Source organism: Crocodylus siamensis, chromosome 6, assembly GCF_052110815.1.
Source record: "Crocodylus siamensis isolate JL-2025a chromosome 6, ASM5211081v1, whole genome shotgun sequence".
NCBI classification, from domain to species: domain Eukaryota; kingdom Metazoa; phylum Chordata; order Crocodylia; family Crocodylidae; genus Crocodylus; species Crocodylus siamensis.
Window position 1 is genome coordinate 70,553,976 of NC_143400.1, and position 17,723 is coordinate 70,571,698.

Sequence of the window (17,723 nt, forward strand, 5' to 3'; positions counted from 1 at the left end):
GCGCTGACCAGGCTTCGTCCCCAGGTAAGTCAAGGCCCTGACTGTGCTGTCATACTGGGTCACTAGACACGAGACGTGCCCATCACTGCTGCTGTGTGGGCAGGGGGAGGCTCTCCATGGCAGCACGGGGCTCCCAGCGGCGGCACCAAGCTTTCCTACCCTGCTGTGCCCTGCCGCATTGGGTCCCATCCACTGGGCTGCAGAGGCCCCAGGGGGAAGGCAGCAGTGTGGGGAATCCTGATTCTGCAACTGCCAGCCCACATTTCCCCTCCATGAGCTCTACTCCAGCTGTGCCACCCATGGGGGAAGGGGAGCCAGACTCCGCACTCTGCTGGGGGGCCAGGGGGATATAGACACGGGTCCCTGGCCCCATAGCCCTGGAAGCTCAGGGTCCCCTCCAGCAGGGATCAGGGGGTGAGGGTGGGGGGGAGTGAGAGGCACCAGCAGGGCTAGGGAGCTGTGGGTCAGGAGTGAGGGGCACCAGCAAGTCCTTGGGGGTTGTGGCTCCTGAGTGAGGAGCACTGGCAGGGCCAGTGGGTTGTGGGTCAGGAGTGAGGGGCACCAGCAGGGATGGGGGTCTGTGGCTTGGGACTGAGGGGCAATGACATTGGCAAGGCATTGGCAAATCAGAGCTGCTCATGGCGGGGTGCTGGTGCCCTGTTCCTGCCCATGCCATTGCCCCTCCCAAGCTGCAGGCCCCCAGCTCTGCTGGTGTCCCTCACTCCAAACCAACAGCCCCCTGCCCCTGCTAGTGCCCCTCACTCAGGACTCACAGCCCCACAGCCCAGTGGGTGCCCCTTACTGCTGGCCCACAGCCCCCTGGGCCCTGCTGATGCCCTCACTCCTGACCCACAGCCCCCTGGGCCCTGCTGGTGACCCCATTCCCCACCCACAGCCCCCCTGTCCTTCCAAGCCCTGCATGTCCACATACAAGAATACTGTGCAAGGGGATACCGTGTAGGGATACAAAATAACTGTTCATGTGCTAGCAAATTCCAGGACATTGCTAGCCTCCAGAATAAATGCAGGCTTACTGGTAAAATCTATCCATATGCTGCAACTCTGGACTAGAAGCTGAGTTTTCAAAAGAATCAGAAATGGGAGAGGAGCTCTCCTGCTGGGCGGCCTGTGGTAACACACTAACTTGTTGTATGCTGAAGAGCAGAAACAGATTTTAAACAACTGTTTTGGAATTCGACCTTGCATTCTTTCCATCCGAGTCAATGAGAGTTTACATGCAGAAGCAGAATCGGGCCCTTATTTTACATTCTAGCTTTTACTGTAACCAGAACCAAGTGAATTTCAGCAATGTGAGTATAAAGTAAAATGCTGATGTTTTTATAGCCCAAAAGTATTTTTAAGGGCAAAGATATGATTTCTTCTAATAATATAAAATTTGGTTTCCATCCTACTATTACTGACTGGGATTTTTGCAATTGACTTCAGAGGGAGTAGGAAGCTTGTGGCCTTATGTGAGTATTCAGAGGGTTCTTGTAGATGCCTGTAAGTATAGGCCCATTCCATTGTTTCCAGCATCCTGTGGTATTTTTATGGCAAGAATGATGGTCAGAAACAAATGAATTCCAAAGAAAATCTCAGCTCATGAGCAGTTTTTGTGATTTCTAGTAGGCCTTATTTAAAGCAGACATTATTGATTAACATTATTAAACAATACAATATAATTCAGGTAGTTTCTTCAAGGACAAGCATTTCTATGTGAAAGTTACCTCTCAAATGCAGTTAAAAGTTATCCCCCTTCATTTGAAAGAGACAGTGGTGTGTTCTTTTGACAAACAAGTTTTGGGAAAAGCATTAAGATTGTACTTTTAAACAATATTCCCTTTGAGTGCCTACAATTCAAATGCTGCAGTGCATTAGTAGTACACGAAGCACCGAAAGTCAAAGTGGCAAGATAAAAACGAAAACTACAGGTCTTTAATTTATACAAGCATAATGAAAACAACATGAATATGCCAATGTATAATAGTTGTTTAGAACTGTTTCTATATTGACAATCCAAGGCAGGTGTGGCCAAGCTGTGGCATGTGCCATAGGTGTAGGATGATCATGCATCATAGTTTGGCTGGGACAGTCCCAGATTTTGTAGGCAGTCCCAGCATCCTGGCTGGTTGGTGAAAATGGAAACAAAAGTCCTGAACTGGCACCACACCTGCCTGCACTACCTGGCCTGGCTCCTCCTGAGCAGCACCCAGAAGCAGTGGGCTGGCTGGGCCAGGCACTGCTCTTCCTGCCTGTGGTGGGGATCAGCTGGAAGAAGGTGGGGGAGGGGGAGAGCGCTGCTGCAAGTGTAGGCTTCCTGTGTGTGTGTTCACGCACGTGTGCAGGTATGGCACCTTTGGTGAACTTGTATTTTGGCACTGTTTGGTGCCCTTCTGAGCAGTGGCTGAAGGCAGGGGGTGGGCTGAGCTGGGCACTGCTTCTCCTACATAGGACAGGGATTGGTTTGGGGGAGGCAGTGTCCCAGATTTCCTTAAAAATCATGTGTGACATGGGCAGCCTCTGTGCGGCATACAGCAATTCAGGAAGGGGACAGGCAGCATATTGCCAGAAAGAGCCAGAAGCAGAAATCAGAGCAACAGAATGGTCAAGGAGCACAGGGCATGGAGCAGAAAGCAGAGCAGCAGATTGGGCAGAAGAAGGGGAACAGAATGGCACTGGGAAGGTTGCAGGGCTAATTTGTGGCATGCCTGTCATGAAGGTTGGCCCCCATTGATCTAAAGTTTTGTTAGGAAAAAAGGTAAAAAAAATGCCTAAAACCTTTTAAAGGCAGCAGCTAGAACCTGCTGGCAATGACCCTTTAAAAGCAATGAATATGCTTGGGCTCTTCTATAGCGCTGAGCTCTCGCAGGTCTCAGACTTCTTTGGGGTTATTTTGGTTTCCCTGTCTCTCTAAAAATCAGGTCTCCATGTGTTCTGTATTGCCAGTGACTGGATTCTCAAACAAGTTGTGGAGGGTGTCAGCCACTCTAGTACATTAACTTTAAAGTGATTCCTCTAGGTTAATATTTTATTCAAGTCAAGTAATTAAATTAGGCATCTCTCTTCAGTTGGCTCAGCGTAATCCAGCAGGTAACGTTTTACACATTCTTCAAGGAGCCATTTTCAGGCCCTCCCCTCTCATGTGCAAGTAACATTAGCCCTTCATTTTTCTCTCATGCTAAAGACCCTCAGGGAGAAAGCTGTTTGGAAGCGGTAACTTGAGACAACACCATGTATGTAGCTGGGAAAACTAATTATTCTTTCCACCACTCTCATCCCCAAATACCACTGCACTGTCAATGGGTTCAGAGTGGAAACAGAAGATTTTGTTTCAGAGGAAGGTTGGCTGACAGCTCCTCTCAGCTCGGCTCATGGCTTGTGTTGGCCCAATGAACTTCTGTATTCCTGACTGAATTCTCCATAACCATGCAGCCATGTGAACTGGGCAGTTGACTGTTCGGCGACTGTTACATTTAGTTAGAAGATCTGTGCAGCTGAATAAAACAATCACTGGGGAAAACTGAGAGGCTGAAATCTTTGGAATGCAAATTAAACAGTGGGTCAGATTGGATTTCACCTGGCATTTTTAGATCCTTCCAAGGAAGTTGTTTCCTGCTTATCTGATCCTGAAATCATCTATCAGGAAGTGCAAAATGCTGAAAATTATAAACGTGTGCATTTGTCAAGGACTGGAATGCTTCCAGTACTGGGATATCTGAACATGCCAAAACCACCTTGCCTGTCTTTTCAGAGAAACTTGTGAATGTTGTCAGTATTGTTCCTATTTTAACTTATGCATCGGTCCATCACAAAGCACCAGAGCGGCTCCCCTGCGTGGTCAAGATTCTGTGGAAACACGAAGGAAGAAAGGGTGTTTTCCCCACACCTGCATGCAGTGGGGAGGAGGAAGCTCTCTGGGTAGAGTAGGATGGATATTTTTCCCATTAGAGTAGGATGGATATTTTTCACCAGACAATGTTTCACCAGCAGATGCAGGTCAGATGAGCCTGAACATTTTATTTGGAACATACTGGGTTTGACAAACTTTTGCTGAGGCAGAAACTCCAAGGACCCTGAACCCCCCGCAGCTGCTCACCAAAACGAATCTTCCAATATCAATGTAACCGACAGGACCATCCATTTCACTGAGCAGATACTGGGTAAGACTGTTTCCAGGGTGTGGGAAATAAATACAATTTCTGACCTGGAAATTTTCCTTTCTGGCTATCTCCACTACCTACGCTGGGAGAGAGGTTCATGTGGCCTAGAGTTACTGTTTTTTTACTTAGAAAGCAATACGGGTTTTTGTAGAAAATATTTATTCAATAGGTTAGATCCAAATAGTTTTCTAGAAACCATTAATCCCTCTCCCCTGAAAGGAGGATTTAGTGATACAGCCTATATTAAAAGAAAGTGCCATGTACAACAAAGAACACTACGACTCCAGATCACACACATTTGGGAAGGTTTTTGAAGTAATCTGGATCTGTCCCACCGGCCAAGAGCAGTTCAGCACATTCATTCCTCAAGTACCTGAGGTTTCTAGCCAAGCATGTGATCCTGGCAGATGGGAGCTGGCATTTGGTTCCACTCCTGACCAAAGTAGATTGATCCTTTCTCTGAATGATGTATTGGCTTTCTCAAATACACACAGTAGTCATACACACAGTGCTGAAGAAATATGTCCTCATTATAGAGATTCAAGCTAAATACTATCCAGTGCCAAAGCTTCCAGTCCAGAACAAGTTAATAGAAAAGTTAGCAAACAAAGAAAACCAAAAACTACAAGCTTCTTGGAAACCAATTATTCTTGAGTCTGGATTCACCTCAGGGCATAGGATAGCATTGGCTTAATTAGCACTGGCACTGGTGGATAATCTCCTGCTAATGGATGGTATGTAGACATCTACTCTCATCTTCAAATACCCATCTGTAGCGTTCAGCAGTGTTGATTATCAGATATTACAGATCTGTCTCATCTGAAAGAGTTAGAAGGGGTCAAGGGGAGTCATTAAAATAGCTTGAGTCTTTTCTAGAGGGATGCATCCAAAAAGTAATGATGGTAAGCTGTATACCCTTTGCTAGATCCCCCTGTTGTGGAGTCAGTTTTTTTCTCTCTTTATGCTTTCATTTTTTGGGTACTTGCCACATGACAGTAGGTAAACTGGTCAGGTAAAACAGACTCAAGTGTCAGTAATATACCCTTGACAAACTGCTCTGCCTGTGGTTTACCACTACTACCAAGAAAACCCTGTGATTTGATAAGATCAGCTCATGAATGAAGAACAGCTTGTTGAAACTGAACCTGATGAGCAAGACAGGTGATTCTGGTGGCCAGTGAAACTAGCCTCCTTTGGCTGAAAGTGCATATCCACAAGTGGTTAATTAAGTCCACAGCTGAACATTATTCCTGGATTCCTTTCAGAGCAGCACACACAAGCAACACTTCCTACCATTTCCAGTTTGTTAGGAGACTGTCTCATACCAGCAAATGATAATCTGGCTTTAGGTATTTATGCCTTCATCACTTCTTAGAGCAATTACAGGAATTCAATATACCCAAGCCTGCCTAATTTTGGAAATTTCAGCAGGTTCAAAATTCTGCAGTGTCTCTTGCTAGCTGCACAGGCAGTCAAAAATACATAAATGCTGTTATCTGCCCTACAGAATATTGAATCAAGTTCAAGGTCTTAGTTTTCACTTCAAGACACTCAACAGCTGGGGTCCAACTATCTAAAGAAATGTCTATAACTCTCATATAAAAAACCCAGTTAACAACTTTGCCCCTCTGACATAATGAGATTTCCTTCAGTAACAGCCATTCTTGTTTGTGTAGAAGTCAGCTTTCTCACGAACAAATCCAAGAGTGTGGAATACACTCCTAAAGAAATTAAGGAGGGTTACAAACTTCACCACCCTCTACAGCTAGTGTAAGATGTATGTCTTTGACCTTGCCTTTTCTAACATGAACATAGAGCAGTGTGTGTGTGTGTGTGTGTGTGTGTGCGTGCAAATAAGAACAATCTAAAACATACATTTGACTACGTACACATTTCCCCAGGGGGAGAGGAGAAAATGGACCCATGACAGAAGGTAGGGCCATTAACACCTGTTGAATGAGGAGTTTAGAAGCAAGGAGGTAGACTATAACAACCGCTATAGTCATTGACTTCTTCACTGGTGCCTGAATACAAATGCTTCTGCTACTGCCAGGAAGTTGGTTTTAAACTTTGAGTAGACCAGGAATCCAAGGGGGTGAAACTACACAACTGCTCTTGGATTTGCTCCTGTAAATGCCATGTAAGTTTCACTCATGTGAAGTCTGTCTACTTTTCCTTTTCTTTGAAATAGTTATCTTAACACCCTGTGAGCCTTTAAAGTATCATCCATACTTGACTCTTTTGGTAGTAGTCTGTATTCTGTCCTACATGTTTTTAATTATGTATTGGAAACTCTGTCAAGATATTGCTAATTTTCATAATCTATCATCAAGACTTCTCCTTTTTTGATAGTATGCCTTTACACTCCATCTCTGTTCTGGTGAGAGAGGCTACAAACTTTTGAATGCTAATATTTCTGCTGCCAAAGGCTAAAGGTAAGTATGGTTCAAGGAAACTTATTTGATAATGGTTTTCAAAATTCTTAAGATTTTTTGGTAGCATCATCTCATGGAGAATGTTTAGTATCAACTCTGGTGGTGAGCAAATTCTAATGTGAAAGTATGAAAATACAAAGAGAAACTATAGGTGAACTAAGAAAAACAGTCATGAGTTCATGTTCTATCTCCCATATGCATTGGTTGATTAATTATTGTTCGCAGTTCATTCAGGCATGCAGAATTTTGAGACCACCACTGGGGGGCAGAAAGCCTGACAATAAGAAGCATTTCTTGGGCACTTTTTAAAATCTGTGATACAAAGGCTGTGGGACTTAAACAGTGCAGTAAAGCTCAAAATGTAAACCCAGGACAAATACCACCATGGCAGTTATGAGTGTCAAGCAGGTTGTGCATTTGAAAGCAGGAGGACTAATGTGCAGGAAAAAACCAGTTTTGCAAACCTCAGAAAACTGCCTCCAGATTGTGCAAGGGTAAAAATAACACTACCAAAGCAGGGGCTACATATCTTCTAGGGACTGCATTATGTGTTGGCAGTTCTCTAATCAGTACAGTTTGACTTGCTGTGGTAAACCTACAGAAGGGTCCATGGCCTAATACAGTAAAGGGTTTTCACAGCTTAGACTTCACATAGTAAGGAAATATCTAAACTCTACTGGCCCTTAGACTTCACATGTTCTGATAGATAAATACGTGTTTTGGAGGTTGTGGCTACAAAATCCCTATATCTCAGTAAACTCTTACAAACATGACTGGCCAAAACGCAATAATGCATTTATCTCCTCCTGAAGTGGAATCAGTCTAACAAGACTTGATATAGTCCAGATTTCCAAATCTGTCCACTAATTTTTGGAACCATAATGTTTTGGTTTCTCAAGTTGAGATACCTATAGGTTGATTTTCAGAGATACTAGGCACCAAAAAATCTATTTCAGGTCATGGGAGTCATAAATGGATGCTCAGCGATGCTGAATATTGGTCTCCATTAAGATGTTTCAACTTAACCACAAATGGAGACACTCAAGATTTCATGAACACTTTTGAAAATAGGGGGAATAATCTACTGACATCTTCAAAGTAGATGAGAAGTTCTTCACAGCAACTAACAGACTCTGCTATAGAGAAACCTCTAATATTTCTCATGATCCAGAATAGTTTAGGAAAATATTATTTTCATGGTCTTTACAATATCCAAAACAGATAATCACCTTTGCTTGCTGTGCCTCAACCAATCATACCAGGTACTGAATAACCACCAGTACTGTAGCATTTCTAAACATTTAAACTATTGCAGGTCATCCAGATGCCAAGAAGACCAGTGATGATTAGTCACTCTAATCGTCAGGAATGAAAGACGAGCACAACATCCAGTCAGGCAACTAGCAGAGTGGTTCAGCAATTGAATGGTACCCATCCACCAAGAATTCTGACCAGAATGGATCCATCAGCTTTCAAGGCCTGGCCAGCACATACCCCAAAGACAACACAGAATGAGCCAAGCTTCAGGGATGGTAAGAGTCAGAAAAGTGATTTTGTAAAATGCTATCTCCTTTCTCAGCATGTATTTATTCCAGATCACCAGGTGTATCTCCCAGTCTTATTTGGCTAGGTGGAGAAACTGGGGTTTATCACTGTTAGCCATGCAGTACAAGTGCAGCTATGGACGACTGACCCGGGCTCTATTCACTCTCATCAAACAGCAAAATTGTCAGTTGAAATGTGGCTGTAGAAACATTCTGAATGGTCACCGACCACACCTTGATTTGCCGACTGTAGGGTGGCATCTGCAGCTTTAGTGGATAGAAAAAAATCACCTTTTGATTTGCAAACTGAACTAATTTGACTCATAGCAACAAGAAGAATATATAGTCTCTGAAAGTTATTTCAGAGGGTCAGTTTTCTTCCTATAGCTCCACTCAAACACCATCACATGATTTGGTGGGGGGAGCTATCAGATTTTCAAGCTAGAGGCCTGAAAGTCCAAAATACATTGGATGCATTTACCCACACAAATAGGCATCGCCTAGCTCTCTGAAATGTTTTTAAAATATATTTCAGCTCAGCATCTACAATAATACTGGTATCCATTTTGACAGTCACACTGCTGATTTGCCCTTGCAAAAGCAGCAATGGAGTGTGTAATTTGGGTTTAATGCATACACAGCTGAACACTGAGCAGTTAGCACTTAATGTCTGATAGATTCTTGTGCTAGAGGCAGAAGGTTACATTATTTTAAACATACATTTGCTCCAGACGACTATCCTGAGGCACTTCCGTTAGGAGTTCAGTAGACAGATAAAATCTTTTCTCTGTTCAAACATTTGTATACATATTTAGTTCTGTTAGTTTGTTTCCAGGATACAGTTCATTATGCTGAGGAGAAAGAAGGGGTTCAGTGTGATATACTTCCTTATTATGACTGAAAGTTTTTTTCCAGATTCCCTGGGGAATAATTTTGTTGCTTTCATAACCAAATTGTGGAAATTAACACACATGGATTTGCATATGTGGAAAATGTAAACATATTGCTTTGGTGATACACTGATGTAGCTATGACTTGCACAACTCCAATCCTCTCCTTTTTTGTATCCTTGTAACAAGGGAGTTAGCAGAATTCATAGATTTATTGGAATCTGACAGGGCAGTACCATGAGTGCTTCTGCTGTTGCCTTGAACTTGTGATCTCTGGGCTGTCAACATGAGTCTTAGCACCCATACCACCCCAGCCCGTGTAGGGCCCCACTACCAAGAATAAACACTTGCTGAGTGTCATTACTCTTCTGGGATGATTTGTGTGGCTACAACAATTCCTTAAACATTAAGGAACAGACATTACACAAAAACCACCTTAAGTGATCAGAAACAGGTTTAAACCTGTAACAGAACAGATGTTCAGTGCACATAAACCAGTTTGAAAATCACTGAAACCAGTTTGAGATAAACTTGGTTGAATGCAGTATCAGATTGAACTGATTTGGGTCACACCGGTTTATGCAATGCCTGGTCCCAGACCCCTTGCTGGTTTAAGTTAAACCAGACTCCCCCAGCATCCCAGCATGCTCTCTGGGCTGGGTAAGGCTCTTTGCTCCACAGCAGGGCTGGTCCCTTCCCTATGCTCCCTGGCTGGAGCTCAAGGCAGAGACTGCAGGCATCTGCCTGGTTTCCCCGTTCCCCCTGCCTTACACTGACACCTCTCAGCATTAACTAGCATACCACATGCTAGTTACAGTCCGTGCTGTTGGAGACCAGTTCTTTCCCTGGAAAGCTGTTTAAGAAGAGCTTGAACTAATGGAGAGAGGCTTTGTTTTCTGATGGTGGGATAAACACCGAGTTAGGGGTGATAAACACTGTGTTCTCAACTGTCTGCTGGGCTGCAGGGGTGGGGAGACCCCTCCCTAATTGGAGCATCCTGCTGGGGCCTGGTCATGCCTCCCTTCGGCTCAGGACTGTGGATGGGAAAGGAGGGCTGCTCTAGTGCCCCCTGGCTCTAGCCTGAGCCACTGCAGGCATGTGCCTGCATTTGTGGGATGTCTGTCCAGTTACAAACTGGTTTAGCCTAGCCAGGTTAGACTAACCTGCAAGATTGAATCAATTCAGGCTAAGGCTTTTTGAATATCTATCCCTAGCCTAATTGGTCCAATCTCACTCCCACTAACACTGACAACAAAATTCCTTATGACTTAAATGGGAACAAGATTGCTATTAAAATAGTAGGAGGCAACAGGAACCATCTTTATACCTGTAAGTGCTGAGCAGTCTTTGGGCCAAAATATATAAGCTGCAGTTTACTCTTTGGCAATAAGCGGCAAGTGAAGCATAATAGAAGTGTCTGTCTGTCTGGTGAGACCTCAGTCTATAAGAATCTGACTGTGGTTATTAGGTTTGTACCGAGGGAATGCTCACCTTGTATTAGGCCTACAGGGAAGTAGATACTAGACCTACCCAGAAGAGTTTGTGGGGTGAGACTTTTACTCTGTTACATGTTTGAAGAGGGAAAGTTAGCACAGAAAACTCAGAGGTGGAGGAACATATTGTTAGAACTCCCTCTGGGCACATCTACACATTTACTGCACAGTAACCTAAATTACTGAGCAGTAACCAAAAATTACTGTGCAGTATTGGCATACTATATGTGCATGCCCATACTGCACAGTAATCATGGTGACTTAATGCCAACTTGGGCGTAAATTTGATACCTGCATCATGCAGGTATCAAATTTACTTCTGATTAGTTACTGCACAGTAACACTGTGTTTGTGGACTGACTTGGAACTAACTTTAGTCTCAAGTTAGTCTACACACAGCATTACTGTGCTTTAACTGCTGCACGTGTAGACACTGGCCTAAAGATCACTTACTGTGCAGTAATTAACACAAATTGTTCAGACCATCCCTCCTATGGGGAATTACCCAGTGAGAGGACCGTGACCTTAAGTTAACAGAAAGTTTTCAACAGGTTTCACTGTGGTTCAGAAACATACCTTTCATCTGGTCCTTGAAGAAATTTCCTTCCCTTGTGTAATTTCCTCATGGAACAGGGAGGAGACAGGGCTTGTTTCTGCCTACCTCTCCCCTTCAGCACAGCTCAAAATGAATGGGAGTCTCTGTTTCCTGATCAGCAGATACTTAAGATCAGTGGAGGAGCTCTCCTTGCACTTATGGGTTCCTGCCCTCTCTGTCCCTCCTCCAGGGCCATGGAACCAACAACTCCCCATGAATTGCTGTCTCTGGAAGTCAGTCTTAAGGATGTGGGTCAGACATGCTGAGCACAAAAGCAGTAAAGTTAAATGCTGATTCCAGCAGTATTAACTTGTGCCAGCTGTTTTTAGACTGTTTCAACATGCATGTGTGTGTATATGTGCACATGCATATCTGCCCTATTCTCTTTAGCACTTTATCTCCCTCTTCTCTATAGTGCTTTATCTTCCTACTATAGTGCTTTATCTTCCTACTGCTTTTCAGCATCTGTTATCTCTTGTCAGTTTTCTGTAGCACAGAGTGGAGAGTACTAGTAGGAAGAGTGCTGTGAATCACCCTTACACTCTGTCTATCATCTCTACATGAACAGCACATGTGGAGGTGAATATCTGTGGGTCACACGAATATACTTCTTTCCATACAACTGCATGATAAATATCTGATCTCTGCTGGCTACTGGAGTTCTTTCTCCTGTCATACATATGCCATATGTATATGATCATTTCATTACTTGAGATTTTTTTCTCCTGCTTGCCATGGACATCCCAGGCTAAGCTGATGCAGCTGACAGCCTTCCCTCATTCCAGCAGCATGATTCACCTTTTTTTTTAACTCTCCCCTCTGTCTCATAGCCAGAAGAGTGAATGGGTTACCTGAGTGCTGCTGATTATCCCAATATCTATTGGCAAATCCTGTCAATAGCTTCTAAACTGCTTGCTCATTTCCTGCCTAAGGGGCCTGCTTCCCCACTGGTGTTTCTGCAGTTATGATTCCACCAAAAGCAACAAAGTTCTGCTGGTTTAGTGTTGGAGTACAGAGCCTGATACAAAGGTATACCAGGGCCCGTGTTTTCAGGTATTTTTGATGCCCTTTGGGTAACCCAGGATAGAGGCAGGTATCTTGGCGTGTACAGTCACAGACTCCTTCAGGACTGTTTCAGGCTGGACATAAGGAAAAACTTTTTTACTGTCCAAGCCCCAAGGCCTGGAATAGACCGCCTCCAGACGTGGTGCAAGCACCTACTCTGGACTGTTTTAAGAAACGTTTGGACGCCTATCTTTCTGGGATCCTTTGAACCTAGCTGACTTCCTGCCCTTGGGGCAGGGAGCTGGACTCAATGATCTTCTGAGGTCCCTTCCAGTCCTAATGTCTATAAAATCTATGAAATGAGGCAGAAGGGACAAATCAACTATTCTTCTGGCTTTAGTGGAGTAATTCTCCACCTCTACTCATGATGTGCCTGTAAAGGGGTCACTCCCCCTGAGGGACTGTGCAGTCTAGCTCTAAGCTTTGTTAACTTTCTTCCCGTTCTGTGCTGTTTCTCATAAATACATCAAGTTGTTGTTTTTTTCTCTCTATTTCTCCTATCCCTAGTTATGCTTTCCCAGGCCTCCCTCTTGCATACTCTCTAGAAGTTTGTATTGCGTTTAAGCATGCATTTCATTTTGTGAAATACCTATCCAGGATGTGGATTCTCAACTAAGCACTGGGTCTGTTAAAAAAATTAACAGTTGAGAACAAGGTAGTAAAAATATACTACACTTTAAATATAATACATAGGCAGACAAGGTTATTTTGGGTAAATGTGATATCTTTTATTAGACCAATTAAATAGTTGAAAAAATTGTTCTTTGCAAAGTTTTCAGGCACAAACACCCTTCTTTAGGCATAGGGAAAGTCTGATGGTGTTTTGTGTAGTTCTCCCAAATGGAATAGAAGCCAATATGCAAAATGTAGGTGTGTAAAAATGCAAATGTGTGGCAGTGAGGATCAGAGGCAATGGGAAACAATATGTGCAAGACAAGTAGGTGGGGGAGGGAAAGGGGAGAAAGTTGACTGTCAGACAGCAGTCAGGTTATAATGTGCTATAAACCCAATGTCTGTATTTAGTCCATGTTTTTTTGTATCCAGTAGATTTATGAAGTGAAGTTCATAGGATCATCTACGAAAGGCACTTCATAAATTCCCTTTGAAGATTAGGATTGAGAGACTGGAGAGATAGCGTTGTGATGTGAGAAGTGTGCGCCCACAGGTAATTGGGTATTTTTGTCTTTGATAGATTTTAGGTGTTTGTTCATTCTGGTATGCAGTTATTGTTTGGTTTCTCCTACATATTCTGCATCAAGGCATTTAGTGCACTGGATGAGATATATAACATTTCTGGAGGTTCAGGTGTAAAATCTAGGAATGGTTATGGTTCTGTTATGGAATATAGTGGAGATGGGTTGGTAAGTTTTACATTTCTTGTCCCGGCATGGCTTCGATCGATCAATTGAATCATAGAAAATTAAGGTTGGAAGGAACTTCAGGATGTCATCTAGTCTAACCCCCTGCTCAAAGCAGGACCAACCCCAATTAAATCATCCCAGCCAGGGCTTTATTTAGCCGGGTCTTAAAAACCCGCAAGGATGGAGCTTCCTCTACCACCACCTCTCTGGGTAACCTGTTCCAGTGTTTTACTACCCTCCTAGTGAGAAAATTCTTCCTAATATCTAACCTAAATTTCCCTTGCAGCAACTTGAGACCATTGCTCTTTGTTCTGTCATCTGCCACCACTGAGTCTAGCTCCAGCCTCTTTCAAACCCTGGGTAAGTAAGAGATACTATAGTCACTTGCGTGAGCAGCACACCCATCTCCCTGGTCTCTCTTGCTGTATATTTCAAGCAGCGCATCTTTCCAGGATTACTGCAGGGTGGGTGAATAATGTAACGACTGTCAAAATGTGCAGAAAATTAAAATGGAAACTAATAAGACTCGTGGGTTTGAAACGTGTCTCAAGTGAGAGAGATTCAATTACTTCTTGCATCAGGAAAGGCCTCTTGATTTTTTTTCAGAGACCTTTATTTGGAAGAAACATTATGTGCTGCTGATGCAAGCATAGGGCCCCCACACATTTCCCTCTCCCTGAGCCTGTTCCAAGAAAAGCTGTTTGAAGCATGGCAGCTGTTCGCCTGTACATGGGTTGGCGGTATGTGGCTTTATGGAGAATCAGAGAGGGGGTGAATGCTCTGTTTGAATCCTTTCTTCCTAGAAGAACATGCATTTACAGTTTTCCAACCCCTTCATTCCCCTTTTTTGCAGTGGAGCACACCATGGCAAAGCAAATCACACCCACCAAGCCACACTGCTTCACTTCACAAGGAGCTTGCTTGGCTCCTGTGTGGTGAAAAGAGTTACACTGGCTGTTTGCAGGGTCTGGGTGAGAGGGGAGTGTCCACTCACATCTTCCCAGTTCCTGACTGATGGGAACAACAGACCTTTACTTTCCTGTAGGACTTGGCTGGCTGCTGACTTTTCCCTGCCTATGGGGGTCCTTCAACCTCAGCTTCTCTCCTTCTTCCTACCTTCTCCTGCTCCCCAACATCACTTCTGTAACAGACAAGTTACCTCATTAACATGCAGCAAGGGGGCATGTTTTCTTTCTGTAACCAGCTGTGGGGGTTCTCCTCAGTCTATTAAGCAAAGTGGGCCTTGTTTCTCTAGGACTCTCTTCACCAGTTTCTTACTCTGCTGGTACTCCTGGTTGCTTCTCTCTTACGGAGATATGGTGGAGTAGAAGCAGTGTCAGTATCAGTTCCCTGCAGCTATAGCAGGAGAGAACTATTTTGTCAATACCTGTTTTAGGAGTAGTGATTTTAAGATCAGCATCTTCACATATAGAGATCCAAAGTCAGGCACTTAAACCCATGTTGAGGTATCTACAGAAGTGGTCTACATTTCAGGGATACTGGATTCTTTGGGAGTTTTGGGTGGTCAGCACCTCTGGAAAACCAGGTCAGTCCTTCAGGTACTTCTTTCTGGCTTTAGATGCCTGGCTATGACTAATATTTTCACACAGAATAATATGATCAATGATTCACAAGTTAGTAACAAACTCAACAACACACTTTAAGAGGCCAGACTCCCCCAGTCTCCATGCAGTTGCAGTTGCAGTCACGGCCTCTGCTCTGCAGAGCTCACAATCTAAACCCCTGGCCCGACAGCTGATAGCAGACTGTTGTGTCCACATTGAGCCCCAGTGAGGTCAGTTGCAGAACGAGGGCCCAAGAGGTTAGTGGTATACACATGGAGTGGGCAAGGGGGTGTTGAGCCAATCTACAATTGCAAACATATTTGATATTTTTTTTTGTGTTTACATAGTGATGTCAATAAGTCCCAGCTTTCCCTCCTTCCCTCTCAGCCTGCCTGTCATGCCAAGCCTGGTTTCTTATAGGCATCTAGGAAGTGAATGATGCTCAGCTTTTTAATAATACTGACAATCTGATGGTAGATCTCTTGACCTTGAGTTCTGTATCTTAACTTCAAGCCTTTCCGTGTTCCCAGTAAAATCTTCTCTCAAGAATGCTGAGACCATATACCACAGACCCTAGACAATTTATGTAATTTCTCTCCAAAGTTGGCAAGAGAATTTCTGAGCCCTAGTGTTGCCATAGAAAATGAAATATGCCTAAAAAAGCTAGTAATTTTAATGGATTCTCTCTAAACCTAGTTACCAGTACGAATACAATTAAGCAGATTGCACATCTCATTAGAATGGGAGAGCAGTGGCTGTGGATCAAATTTTTTATTTATAAGTTTCACTGAATTTAGTCTTGGTGAGTGATGCCTAATAGAGAGCCCTAGAGATTGAACTCCTTCATTTATAACCACCAGAGATACAGTACATATAGCAGCAGTGGCAGGTGCTGACAGAATAATTACAACAGTAGAATTTGTAATAGCACCGGCATTAATGCATGCGTGGAACAGATGAAAAAAGAGCTCCATCTGCTGTTGCATAAAGAAAAGGCAAAAATAAACAGAGTGGCCATATTGACTAGTTTATAGTTAAATTCTTCAGCTGCTTACCCCACTAAGGAATGATGGTGCTCTTACAAATAATAAAGAAGACATTATTATAATTACCTAGAAGCCTAAATCAAGGTCAAGCCATCATTGTGCTGAACTTTGTACCTGCACATACTAAGAAACAATTTGCAATCTAAATAGAGAAGGCAGACAAAAAGGTCAGGAAAAGGAAGTAGTTTATCCCCGTGTTGCAAATGAAGAGATAAGACACTGGGAGATGGACCTGCGTCTACAAAGGGGACTTTGTGGTGACACTGAGCATCACTCTTTCTAACTTTCCTGGAGGTGCTTGCCTCCATGTGCTGAATTCTTAGGGCAAGAAAGAACATAAGCATTAGGGCTGTGTGAAGCTTTGGTTGCCGATTTGATTTGGAGGAGATTTGGCCTAATTTGGTGACCGAATCTCCAAATCCGAATTGAATTGGGAGACCATTTAAAAGCTCCAAATTGAATCTATTTGGAAAAGATTTGGCCCAATTTGGAGATTCAGCCATAGACTAAACAGGTAGCAGGTCGCTGGACACAGCTGTCTCCAAGTGGTAAGTCTGTTGTGGGGGGGAAGGAAGGGGTGTGTGGGGGCAGATCAACACCCCCACAGTGAGGTAGGGATTGGGGCTGGAGCTGGAACAAGCTGCCCAGCCAAGGTGGGGGGCATGGGCAGAGCTGTCCCTAGGGGTATGTGGGGCCCAGGGGGGGAAGGGTAGTGAGCAGCTGGAGCTGGCGGAGCGGGCAGGGGTAGTGAGTGGCCAGAGGAGTGGCAGCCAGAGCTGGTGGAGTGGGGGGTGGAGGGGGGTGGCAAGCAGCCAGAGGAGCGGCTGCAGCCAGCGGGGGCTCAGCAGTGGCAGTACATGGCGGCCATGGTGGGGCCTGTATGGGACTGTACATCCCGCCCCACTCCGCCAGCTCCAGCTGCTCACCACCCCCGCCCCCGGGGCCCACACACCCCTAGGGGCAGCTCTGCCTATGCCCCCTGCCCCAGCTGGGCAGCTTGCCCCAGCCCCAATCCCTCCCTCGCTGTGGGAGCATTGATCTCCGCCCCCGCACACGCACACACACACCCCTTCCCTCTCCCCTCTGCCCACCACAACAGACTTACCAGCCGGAGGCAGCCAGCTGTGTCCAGCGTGGTGAGGACTGCTGCCTGTTTAGTCTATGGCTGAATCTCCAAAGCAGCACTGAATCTTCAGATCCGGTCCGGCCAGATAGAATTGGGACAATGATTTGAATTACCAAATTGAATTGCTGTCCCTCCTAATCAGCCAAATCTGAATCCAAAGTGAATATATACCACTTTGCACAGGCCTAATAAGCATAACTCTGTAGCCCAGTAATGCAGACACTAACCTTAGGGGATCTGGTTTGTACTCCAGCAGCTGCCTATGCACTTTGCATTAAAGAGTCTATGCATTAAATACATAAACATTGTCTAGACTCTGGCTCTACTGTTCTTTTGCCTTAGAAGGGCTCCTGTTTACATTCCTTCATTCCTAGTTCACAGTCGTCTTCCAAGCAGACTGTTTTCTTTTGCAGGGAATCTTTTCTTGATATTTAAGTCAGCCT

The 17,723-nt window shown here is 44.3% G+C and overlaps 1 protein-coding gene across 3 annotated transcripts in view; it reads left to right on the forward strand.

The window, feature by feature from the left end:
• The window catches only part of LOC149862972 (uncharacterized), a 184,043-nt gene that overhangs the window by 72,773 nt on the left and 93,547 nt on the right, over positions 1-17,723 (forward strand). For all 3 annotated transcript variants that reach the window (XM_090051571.1, XM_090051572.1, XM_090051569.1), the window contains exon 2: positions 7,911-8,127. In XM_090051571.1, coding sequence (XP_089907697.1) covers positions 8,052-8,127 — 76 coding nt within the window. In that variant the 5' untranslated portion in view covers positions 7,911-8,051. The remainder of the gene's footprint in view (positions 1-7,910; positions 8,128-17,723) is intronic.